Source organism: Pelophylax lessonae (genome assembly GCF_965119305.1).
Source record: "Pelophylax lessonae genome assembly, chromosome: 11".
Lineage (NCBI taxonomy): Eukaryota > Metazoa > Chordata > Amphibia > Anura > Ranidae > Pelophylax > Pelophylax lessonae.
Window position 1 is genome coordinate 16,108,831 of NC_138778.1, and position 12,449 is coordinate 16,121,279.

General features: G+C 47.1%; 1 protein-coding gene across 1 annotated transcript in view; it reads right to left on the reverse strand.

Moving 5' to 3' along the window:
* Positions 1 to 12,449, reverse strand: part of BAHCC1 (BAH domain and coiled-coil containing 1) — a 187,559-nt gene that overhangs the window by 47,875 nt on the left and 127,235 nt on the right. The window contains exons 12-14 of the mRNA XM_082272320.1: positions 5,014 to 5,204; positions 3,937 to 4,073; positions 2,568 to 2,678 (exon numbers count right to left, since the gene is read on the reverse strand). Of these exons, the coding sequence (XP_082128446.1) occupies positions 2,568 to 2,678; positions 3,937 to 4,073; positions 5,014 to 5,204 (439 nt within the window). The remainder of the gene's footprint in view (positions 1 to 2,567; positions 2,679 to 3,936; positions 4,074 to 5,013; positions 5,205 to 12,449) is intronic.

A 12,449-nucleotide genomic window follows, 5' to 3' on the forward strand; every position in this document is an offset into this window, starting at 1 on the left:
AATGATGATCTGTAAAGTTTTACTAACAAAATGTCAAAGTTGCAAAATTGTGCTTCGGCATTAGGATTTGTTTTACCCTTAGGCGTGAAGGGGTTAAAGAGGAACTTTGGCTAGGGTAGTGATGGTGAATCTTGGCACCCCAGATGTTTTAGAACTACATTTCCCATGATGCTCACTTACACTGCAGAGTGCATGAGCATCATGGGAAATGTAGTTCCAAAACATCTGGGGTGCCAAGGTTCACCATCACTGGGCTAGGGAATATTGTACTCCCCCCAGCTCCTCTGTACTGATTTGCCATCTTTGGCTATCTATACTTTCAGGACCTGACAGAGACCTGTGGCAGACCGCTTATCTGACATCAGCTTTAATCTGGGCTTACATACAGTGCCTTGAAAAAGTATTCACACCCCTTGAAATTTTCTGTATTTTATTGGGATTTTATGTGATAGACCGACACAAAGTGGCACATAATTGTGAAGTGGAAGGAAAATGGTAAATGGTTTTCAACATTATTTACAAATAAATCTTTGCAGGGAAAGGCGTTTCTACAATGTATTGACTTCAGGGGGGTGAATACAAATGCACACCACCCCTGTCAATTACAGCTGCAAGTCTTTTTGGGGATGTCTCTACCAGCTTTGCACATCTAGAGAGGGACATTTTTGCCCATTCTTCTTTGCAGAATATCTCAAGCTCTGTCAGATTAGATGGAGAGCGTCTGTGAACAGCAATTTTCAAGTCTTGCCACAGATTCTCAATGGGATTTAGGTCTGGACTGTGACTGGACCATTCTAACACATGAATATGCTTTGATGTAAACCATTCCATTGTAGCTCTGGCTGTATACTTTGGGTCGTTGTCCTGCTGGAAAGTGAACCTACGCCCCAGTCTCAAGTCTTCTGCAGACTAATAGGTTTTCCTCTAAGATCGCCCTGTATTTGGCTCCATCCATCTTCCCATCAACTCTGACCAGCTTCCCTGTCCCTGATGAAGACAAGCATCCCCACAACATGATGCTGCCACCACCATGTTTCACAGTGGGGATGGTGTGTTCAGGGTAATGTGCAGTGTTAGTTTTCCCCCACACACACAGCGTTTTGCTTTTAGGCCAAAAAGTTCAATTTTGGTGTCATCTCATCTGAGCAGAGCACCTTCTTCCTCATGTTTGCTGTGTCCCCCACATGGCTTCTCCCAAACTGCAAACGGGACGTCTTATGGCTTTCTTTCACCAATGGCTTTCTTCTTGCCACTCTTGCATAAGGAGCAGATTTGTGGAGCGCACGACTAATAGTTGTCCTATGGACAGATTTTCCCACCTGAGCTGTGGATCTCTGCAGCTCCTCCAGTTCCCATGGGCCTCTTGGATGCTTCTCTGATGAATGCTCTCCTTGCCCGGCCGGTCAGTTTAGGTCAGGGATCCTCAAACTACGGCCCTCCAGCTGTTCAGGAACTACAATTCCCATCATGCATAGTCATGTCTGTGAATGTTAGCGTTTTACAATGCCTCATGGGATGTGTAGTTCTGCAACAGCTGAAGGGCCGTAGTTTGAGGATCCCTGGTTTAGGTGAATGGCCATGTCTTGGTAGGGTTGCAGTTGTGCCATACCTTTTTCCATTTTCAGATGATGGATTGAACAGCTCTTCGTGAGATGTTCAAACACTGGGATATTTTTTTTTTTTTTTTTATAACCTAACCCTGCTTTACACTTCTCCACAACTTTATCCCTGACCTGTCTGGTGTGTTCCTTGGCCTTCATGATGCAGTTTGTTCACTAAGGTTCTCTAACAAACCTCTGAGGGCTTCACAGAACAGCTGTATTTATACTGAGATTACATTTTCACACAGCTGGACTATTTACTAATTAGGGGATTTCTTCTGAAGACAATTAGTTCCACTAGATTTTAGTTAGGGCTAACAGGGTAAAAGGGGGGTGAATACAAATGCACGCCACACTTTTCACTTGTTTGTATAAAATTTTGAAAATCATTTATCATTTTCCTTCCACTTGACAATTATGTGCCACTTTGTGTTGGTCTATCACATGAAATACATTTACGTTTTTTGTTGTAACATGACAAAATGTGGAAAATCACAGGGGGTATGAATACTTTTTCAAGGCTATATATATATATATATATATATATATATATATATATATATATATATATATATATATATATATATATATATATATATATATATATATTCTATAAAATATTTGTACATAAAAACAATAAAAAAAAAAAAAAAGAAAGCAGAAGTATAATGAAACAAATTTATTATCCAAAACACAAAGCATGCACAGCAGATTAAAAAATAAATAAACAAACAGCGCACATCTTTCATGATGAAAGGGAAAGCGTAATGCAGGCTACTGATTGGCCCCCCGGGGGGCGGTGGAGATGAGAACATACATCCATGCAATATTTACATTGTGGTCGACAGAGAAACGGGTCTCTCAGCAATACTGGAGGGTGGACGCGGCTCAGCCCACCATCTTCTTCTACCTCCAACAAAATATTTTCAGAGAAGAGTTCTGGAAATGGGCTCGGGTGCAACTTACTTGGGTTTCTTGCTTTCGTACGGCCGAAGCGAGGAGGGGGCGCGGCAGTGCGGCCGTTTTCTGGGCCTTCCCGGACCTCGTCGCACGGGACTCCTGGAAATCTCCTCCTTGCTGTGGGCGGAAGGGAGGATGGAAGATTAGTAACAGATCCGAGTCTCGTTGTAAAAGATCTTTGCTGCAAAAGCTCAGCCGGCTTAAAGGAGAACCTTAAAGGGTGCAAAAGTGCCCTTGAAGTGTTTGTGAGGAAGGGTTAGAATCTCTGTCTGGTTTTATCACTGGGGCCTGTGTCCCCATTAAAGAGATCAACTCTCACTTCCTGTCTTGGTAACACAAGGTCTGCGAAACAGGAAGTGATGGGAAATCTCTTAAATTGAGACAGCATAGATAACACATGGGCGCGCGCGTGCGCACACACACACCACCAGCATCAAAGTCCTGAAGGGGGACTGGTGAGCCTCAGAATCACGTTGAGAAAGCAGAAGGCAAATCCAGCATTTTTCAGGGGCTCACAACTCCCCCTTCGTCAGGGCGCAACCACTGCTCCATTTTTAATCCTTGCCATTGGTTATTATTGTCCAATATTTTTTCCTATCACCACCAGCATCCAAGCCCTGATGAAGGAGCTGTGAGCCCTAGAAACACTATTGCAAAGCAGAAGGCAAGTCCCAACACGTTTCAGAAGCTCACAACTCCCCCTTCGTCAAGTTTCCACCTTTGTCACATTTCTAATCCTTGCTATTGCTTATTACTGTCCAGTGTTTTCTCCCATCACCACCAGCTTATTACTGTCCAGTGCTTTCTCCTATCACCACCAGTATCCAAGCCCTGATGAAGGAGCTGTGAGCCCCAGAAACACTATTGCAAAGCAGAAGGCAAGTTTCAACACGTTTCAGAAGCTCACAACTCCCCCTTCGTCAGGTTTCCACCATTGCCACTTTTCTAATCCTTGCTATTGCTTATTACTGTCCAGTGCTTTCTCCTATCACCACCAGTATCCAAGCCCTGATGAAAAAGCTGTGAGCCCCAGAAACACGTTGGCTTTACCTTCTAAACTTTTATCATGGATAATAAGCTTACACTGGATTGGTTACAAACATGTGGTGCTCTCATCGGTGTGGGGACTAAGGCTTGACAGCTTTAAAGACCACCTTAAACCCACAACCTTTATTTTTAGGAGGTCTCTGTAAGGGACGTTTCTGTGCTGCCCAAATCAACCAATAAGATTGTTCCTCTCCACCTAGGACTTCTTGTAGGAAAAAATGAGGGAGAGAACCTAATTGGTCAATAAAGGTAGCACAGATCCACCTCCAGATCCCTCCACGAGTGGTGGATCTGGGTTCTGGTTGGTCATTGCACAGCGTTCACTCACTCATGGTCGTGTCGTCTCTGCAGTTTGGCGAGCTCCCTCTGCTTCTCCTTGTACCGCCTCTGAATCTCTGCCAGCTTCATCCGCATCTCCACCTCCTGAGTGTCCAGGTGGTCTATGGCAGCCTTGAGTGGACACACCTGTGTATGAGGAGGAAACAGCCATTAATAACAGAGCAGTCCAACAGCCTCTTCATCTTTATTCCTTCCCTAAATCCCAGTATATGCTGGTCACGTGACCACTGCCCCATTTCTCCTGTCTCAAGGTGGCTCCTTTCTCTTGCAGCATCCTATGGAGTCACCCTTGTATTCAGGGACTAGAGTTGTGTCTTACTACACTGTGTGCATCAATAGAAACACACAGCCCTATAGACTAGGATGGCAGGACACCCCCTGCTCCTCCCTTCTCAAACAGTTGGGTGCAATGTCCACTGTTGACACTTTCCTGAGAAGACTGGAAGTTCAGGAAAGCAGCACTGAAAGCAGGAGCCAGCAGCATTGAAAGTTGTATGCTGCAAGTGCTGGGGTATGAATTTTAATAAATAGTCTACAGGGGGAGGTTTATTTTATTTTAATTAATGTGTTACGCTAAAAACACTGTTACAATGTATAGTCTGATCACTGGGGACGGGAGACTGAGGGAATGCCTTCTCCTCCCTTCTACAAAGTTACAATGTACAGTCTGATCACGCGGGGAGACTAAGGAAATGCATTCTCCTGCCTGCAACAGACTGATGACATCATCCCAGCCTAGGCAAAGTCACTGACTGGAGCTCAACAATGGAGTTTTGAAAAGAAAATGATACTGTTGCTGTATATTAGGATGTTTTGGGGGATTTATTCATAGAGCCTTGTAAAGTTACTGAGAGGTCCTCTATGATATTAAAAGCCACAGAAATAAAAACGACCACCTAAAATTACCAGTTTCCTGGCTGCCTGGCTTTGAGAGTCGCTGACCCCTAACACGGTTTATTTATGGAAATCATTGAAGGAACATTCGGTGATGCGATTATTCGGCATGCAGGGTGTCCAATGCTGGTAGAAGTGTAAAAACCCCAACAAGATTGGACGATTGGCTCACCGGTTTGGTTTTGGGGGTCCAGCTGTACGTCCTGCGGGACAGGCGGACGCGCGGAGCGGCAGCGGGGCAGCAGGTCAGGTGACACGTTGGCTTAGCACCATCCAGACTATCCGCTTCGGCCAGCGACCAGGCAGCAGCAATGGTGGCGAAAACTTGAAGATCCGAAACCGACAAATCATCATCTTCACCGGCTGGAGGGAGGAAGGAAGAGCGGGATTCATTAATCGGCAGATGAAGATAGAAACTCATCATCCCGTACACCAGAGACGCGTTTCATCATAACCCCCGAGGATGGTTCCTCCTGAGACTTTCCTAGACACACACAAACAGCAATGTATCCTATGTACAGTAGATTGTCAAAAATATTGGGACGCCTCTTTAGACACAAATAAACTTTAACGACATCCCAGTCTTAGTCTGTAGGGTTCAATATGGAGTTGGCCCACCCTTTGCAGCTACAACAGCGTCAACTCTTCTGGGAAGGCTGTCCACAAGGTTTAGGAGTGTGTCTATGGGAATGTTTGACCATTCTTCCAGAAGCGCATTTGTGAGGTTAGGCCCTGATGTTGGAGGAGAAGGCCTGGCTCGCAGTCAAGGTGCTCTATGGGGTTGAGGTCAGGACTCCGTGCAGGCCAGTCACGTTCCTCCACCCCAAATTCGCTCATCCATGTCTTTATGGACCTTGCTTTGTGCACTGGTGTGCAGTCATGTTGGAACAGGAAGGGGCCATCCCCAAACTGTTCCCACAAAGTTGGGAGCATGAAATTGTCCAAAATGTGTTGCTATGCTGACCCCTTAATATTTCCCTTTACTGGAACTAAGGGGCCCCTGAAAAACAACCCCACACCATAATCCTCCTCCCCCTCCACCAAATGATTTAGACCAGTGCACAAAGCAAGGTCCATAAAGACATGGATGAGCGAGTTTGGGGAGGAGGAACTTTGACCATTTATCCAGAAGCACATTTGTAAGGCTAGGTACGGATGTTGGATGAGAAGGCCTAACTCGCAGTCTCCACTCTAATTCATCCCAAAGGTGTTCTGTGCAGACCAGTTAAGTTGCTCCACCCCAAACTCGCTCATCCATGTCTTTATGGACCTTGCTTTGTGCACTGGTGTGTAGTCATGTTGGAAAAGGAAGGGGCCAAACTGTTCCCACAAAGTTGGGAGCATGAAATTGTAAGTAAGTTTGGGGTGGAGGAACTTGACTGGCCTGCACAGAGTCCTGACCTCAACCTGATAGAACACCTTTGGGATGAATTTGAGTGGGGATTGTGATCCAGGCCTTCTTTTTCAACATCAGTGCCTGACCTCACAAATGTGTTTCTGGAAGAAGGGTCAAACATTCCCATAGACACACTCCTAAACCTTGTGGACAGCTTTCCCATAGGAGTTGAAGCTGTTATAGCTGCAAAGGGTGGGCCAACTCAATAGTGAACCCTACGGACTAAGACTGGGATGCCATTAAAGTTCATGTGTGTGTGTACAGGCAGGCGTTACAATACTTTTGACAATATAGTGTATATAATGTATGTACAATACAATATACGTATACAACGTATCCCATGTACAATACTACGTATATAATGTAACCTATGTACAGTATATAATGTACAATACAATATACGTATCTCATGTACAATACCATGTATATAGTGTAACCTATATACAGTATATAATGTACGTACAATATACAGTATATGTATACAACGTATTCCATTTACAATACATTGTATATAATGTAACCTATGTACAGTATACAATGTATATACACAATACAATATATGTATACAATGTATCTCATGTACAATACCATCTATGTATATAGTGTAACCTATGTACAGTATATAATGTATGTACAATACAATATACAGTATATGTATACAACGTATCCCATGTACAATACCTTGTACATAATGTAACCTATGTACAGTATACAATGTATATACAATATACTTATACAATGTATCTCATGTACAATACCATCTATGTATATAATGTAACCTATGCACAGTATACAAGGCATGTACAGTACAATCTATATGTATACAATGTATCCATCTACAATATCGCAATTTTAACCTGTTCCTGCCCAATCAACAGCGACAGCAAAAGGGGGCGGGCTTTAACAATCACATTGTCCGAGACCACGCTCAGTCCAGCAAGACCAGTTCCAATCATGTGACCACGGTGATTGTCAATTACATTGGCCACATGATTGCCGATCATTTCCACCCCCAGGCCGGTTACGAGGTTTTTAAAGGGACGCCAGGGTAAGCTGGAAGGGATTAATCGAAGGTTGTACAAACTGCATAACGCAAACAAACCCAAATCACAACTCTGGCCTCCCTCTTAGTCTTGCACAGTTGTAGCGACTCCTTTCCTGGACTGAAATGGCTTCCACTGATTTCACTTCACACTGTGAGCTTCTCACAATGTGCATTCGAAGCTGAAGCCAGATAGAGCCAGCCCCATTTCCTGGCTGGAGGACGTCCGGCATCATCTTGCACTTTTCTCCCCAAGACTGACAGTCCCTGGCCCCGCCCCTTTCATACATTGGATTTTTGTTCTTTCAATCATATAGGCCCAGCATCACATATGCAAATACAGCCTGCCTAGGTACACCAGCAACTCAAGGCATTTTGATATTTGCATAACTCCCTGGCTCCGCCCCTTTCATTTGTTGGATTCTGCCCCACCCACTGTCATTCATTGGATTTCAGTTTTTTCAATCATGGAGGATCAGCCTGTGGGTGTTACCATGCATAAGCAGCCTGCCTAGGAACACCCACCCCTTCAGACTAAGACCCACCCATGTTGATATTTGCATAACTCCTCCCAGGAGCCAGCCCACGGCTTGCATCAGGGCTGAGGACTCTTGAGAAAAGGACTGAGGCAAGGTGGTGCTATGGGGCTCCGCCCCTTTCATTTGTTGGATTCTGCCCCACCCACTTTCATTCATTGGATTTCAGTTTTTTCAATCATGGAGGATCAGCCTGTGGGTGTTACCATACATAAGCAGCCTGCCTAGGAAGACCCAACCCTTTAGACTAAGACCCACCCATGTTGATATTTGCATAACTCCTCCCAAGAGCCAGCCCACGGCTTGCATCAGGACTGATGACTCTTGAGAAGAGGACTGAGGCAGGGTGGTGCTATGTACAGCCCCTCCCACCAGCCATGTTCTGTCTGCATTGCATAGAGAAGCGCAGAGACCAGTAAAGACATCACAAGGTATAAAGGTATTTCAGCGAAATGGAAAAGTATTATATAAAGTCAGGGAAGAAGATTTTGGTGCAAAAAAAAAAAAAAGTGTCCCTCTTCCTCAGCTCAGAAATTTGGGAGGGATGCCAGCGCGCTTCACCTAAAACGGCACGGCTCCAGCCCTTCACTAGCAGACTGGCATAATAAAAATATACCCGCGGCCCATAAAGAATGCATTTCTGCCTAACCAGCAGGTGCAGGGAGAGGTGTTGAGGTCCCTCTGGAACATTCGGCAGTTATCCTCACTGTCAGCCATAAAGATGGCCAAGCAAGTGCGCTTAAAGCCCCCGTCCCACCCCCCCTACCCTCACCGCATTTCTGTTCATTACCCTGCGCGCTACGGTGAGAGCCGATCGATGCTAAAAGCTACTCTGAGAACATTGGCCTATTTATGCTCGGCTTCCTGTGTGAAATCGCTGCGCGGCACATGTGCTCATCTGTCTTACAACTGACAACGCACTTCCAACGACTCCCATGACGCTCGCTGCGAGGGGCTGGACTTGAATATGCAGCTGTAATTATCACTCCCTTCATCGCTCTGCACAGCTTGTAATTTGTCAGGCAGAGCAAAAAGCATGCCAGAGCTGAGAAGGCAAAATGGGTTTCGGGCAGATACTTACGGAAGAATACTCCGTGGTTTACGGCCCTCGGGAGAGCTGAGGGCTGCGTGATGCCTAGGCCCTTATCTGGGTACAGCCAGGCTGAGGCCGACTGCTGGCAATACCATTTGATTCCTATTCCATTAGCAAACAACCAGCCTGCCCTAATGTAGATGGCTCGCATATCCAGATAGCTGAGGGCTGTGTGATGCCCAGGACCTTATCTGGGTACAGCTGTCCTGAGACTGACTGCTAGTTGGAAGTGCTGGTAACACCATAGATTCTTCTACCATTAGCAAACATCTATGGCTGCAACTCAACAACTAGCCTGCCTTAGTGTAGCTGGCTCACATATCCAGATAGCTGAGGGCTGTGTGATGCCCAGGCCCTTAACTGGGTACAGCTGTCCTGAGACAGACTGCTAGTTGAAAGTGCCGGTAACGCCATTGATTCTTATTCCATTAGCGAACATCTATAGCTGCAACTTAACAACCAGCCTGCCTTAGTGTAGAAGGCTCACATATCCAGATAGCTGAGGGCTGTGTGATGTCCAGGCTCTTATCTGGGTACAGCCAGGCTGCGGCCGACTGCTGGCAATACCATTAGATTCCTATTCCATTAGCAAACAAGCAGCATGCCCTAATGTAGATGGCTCGCATATCCAGATAGCTGAGGGCTGTGTGATGCCCAGGCCCTTATCTGGGTGCAGCTGTTCTGAGACTGACTGCTAGTTTGAAGTGCCAGTAACACCATAGATTCTTATTCCATTAGCGAACATCTATGGCTGCAACTCAACAACTAGCCTGCCTTAGTGTAGCTGGCTCAAGTACCTATGGCTGCAGCTCAACAATCTTCCTGCCCTTAGTACATAGGATTTCAGTTATGGGTTCAAGCATCCAGAAAGCCGAGGGCTGTGTGATGTCCAGGCTCTTATCTGGGTACAGCTGTCCTGAGACTGACTACAGGTTAGAAGAAGTGCCGCTAACGCCATAGATTCTTATTCCATTAGCGAACATCTATGGCTGCAACTCAACAACTAGCCTGCCTTAGAGTAGATGGCTCACATATCCAGATAGCCGAGGGCTGTGTGATGCCCAAGCCCTCATCTGGGTACAGCTGTTCTGAGACTGACTGCTAATTGGAAGTGCCGCTAACGCCATAGATTCTTATTCCATTAGCGAACATCTATGGCTGCAACTCAACAACTAGCCTGCCTTAGAGTAGATGGCTCACATATCCAGATAGCCGAGGGCTGTGTGATGCCCAGGCCCTTATCTGGGTACAGCTGTTCTGAGACTGACTACAGGTTAGAAGAAGAAGTGCCGCTAATGCCATGAATTCCTAGTCCATTAGCAAACATCTATGGCTGCTACTCAACAACCAGCCTGCCTTAGTGTAGCTGGCTCAAGTACCTTTGGCTGCAGCTCAACAATCTTCCTGCCCTTAGTACATAGGATTTCAGCTATGGGTTCAAGCATCCAGAAAACTGAGGGCTGTGCGATGCCCAGGCCCTTATCTGGGTACAGTTGTCCTTAGACTGCCTGCAGGTTAGAAGTGCCGCTAACGTAACGCCATGGATTCCTATTCCATTAGCAAACATCAATGGCTGCAACTCAACAACCAGCCTGCCTTAGCGTAGCTGGCTCAAGCACCTATGGCTGCAGGGCAACAATCATCCTACCCTTAGGATTTTAGCTATGGGTTCAAGCATCCAGAAAGCTGAGGGCTGTGTGATGTTGAAGCCCTTATCTAGGTACAGTTGTCCTCAGACTGCCAGCTAATTAAATGAAGTGCTTACAAGACCATAGATTCTTATTCCATTAGCAAACATCTATGGCTGCAACTCAACAACTAGACTGCCTTCGTGTAGATGGCTCACATATCCAGATAGCTGAGGGCTGTGTGATGTTAAAGCCCTCATCTTACAGCTGTATTAAAACTGAATGCTGGTTAGAAGTGCTGGAAATGCCATGGATTTTTTTTTCCATTAGCAAACATCTATGACTGCAACCTAACCGCAAGCCTGGATTTGTGCAGATCATTTCAGATAAAAAGCCCAACCATCTAGAGACCTGAGGGCTGTAGAAGGTCAAAGCCCTCATCTGGGTACAGTCATGCCGAAACTGACCGATTGTTAGAGGAAGTGTTGGCAATGCCATGGATAACTATTCTGTTACCGGACCATCTATGGCTGTAGCTAAACAACTATTCTGCCTTCGTACAGAGGATTTCAGATGAGGGTTGTAGCATTCAGAGAGCTGAGGGCTGTGCAATGTTGAAGCCCGTATCTAAGCACAGCGTACGGAGATGTTCTGCTTATTAGAAGAAATGCCATGGATACCTATCCCAGTATTAGAGCACCTATGGCTTTAGCCCAGCAATCTTCCTACCCTTAGAACGTAGGATTTCAGATATGGGCTCAAGTATCCAGAAAGCGGAGGGCTGCGTGATGTTGAAGGGTTGGGCCGTCCCTGACTCCAACAAGTCAGAGACGGCGCGGTTGGAGTAACAATTCAAAAAGGTTGAAGATCTTGGCAAATGGTCAGAATCTTATGATAAACCAAAAAGTATAAGAGGATTATAGATAATAAGGATTAAAGGTTGTTTGTGTTTAGGATAACGCCGGGAAGGATTAGAACCTGTCAGGTTTTTTTTTTTGCTGTTCCAGGTCCTCATTCATGAAATCTCAATAAAGAATTTGTGACTAAATTTCCTAAAGAGAAATAAAAAACAGCCTCATAAGGGTGGGGGAGAGGGGCGAAAGAGAGGGGGGGGGGGAGAAGGAGAGGGGCGAAAGAGAGGGGGGGAGGAGAGGGGCGATAGAGAGGGGGGGGGGGGGGAGAAGGAGAGGGGCGAAAGAGAGGGGGGGAGGAGAGGGGCGATAGAGAGGGGGGGGGAAGGAGAGGGGCGAAAGAGAGGGGCGGAGGAGAGGGGTGGAGGAGAGGGGAGAAAGAGAGGGGAGAAAGAGAGGGAGAAAGAGAGGGGAGAAAGAGAGGGAGAAAGAGAGGGGAGAAAGAGAGGGGAGAAAGAGAGGGGAGAAAGAGAGGGGAGAAAGAGAGGGGAGAAAGAGAGGGAGAAAGAAAGGGGAAGGAAGGAGGGGGGGGGGGGGAAGGAAGGAGGGGGGGGGAGGGGAAGGAAGGAGGGGGGGGGAGGGGAAGGAAGGAGGGGGGGGGAGGGGGAAGGAAGGAGGGGGGGGAGGGGGAAGGAAGGAGGGGGGGAGGGGGAAGGAAGGAGGGGGGGAGGGGGAAGGAAGGAGGGGGGGGGGAGGGGGAAGGAAGGAGGGGGGGGAGGGGGGAAGGAAGGAGGGGGGGAGGGGGGAAGGAAGGAGGGGGGGGAGGGGGAAGGAAGGAGGGGGGGGAGGGGGGAAGGAAGGAGGGGGGAGGGGGGGGAAGGAAAAGGAGGGGGGGGGGAAGAGGAAAAGGAGGGGAGGGGATGGGGGGGGGAAGGAAAAGGGAGGGAGGGGATGGGGGAAAGGAGGGGAGGGGGTGGGGGAAAGGAGGGGAGGGGGTGGGGGAAAGGAGGGGGGGGAAGGAGGGGGGAGGGGGGGGAAAGGAGGGGGAGGGGGGGTGAAGGG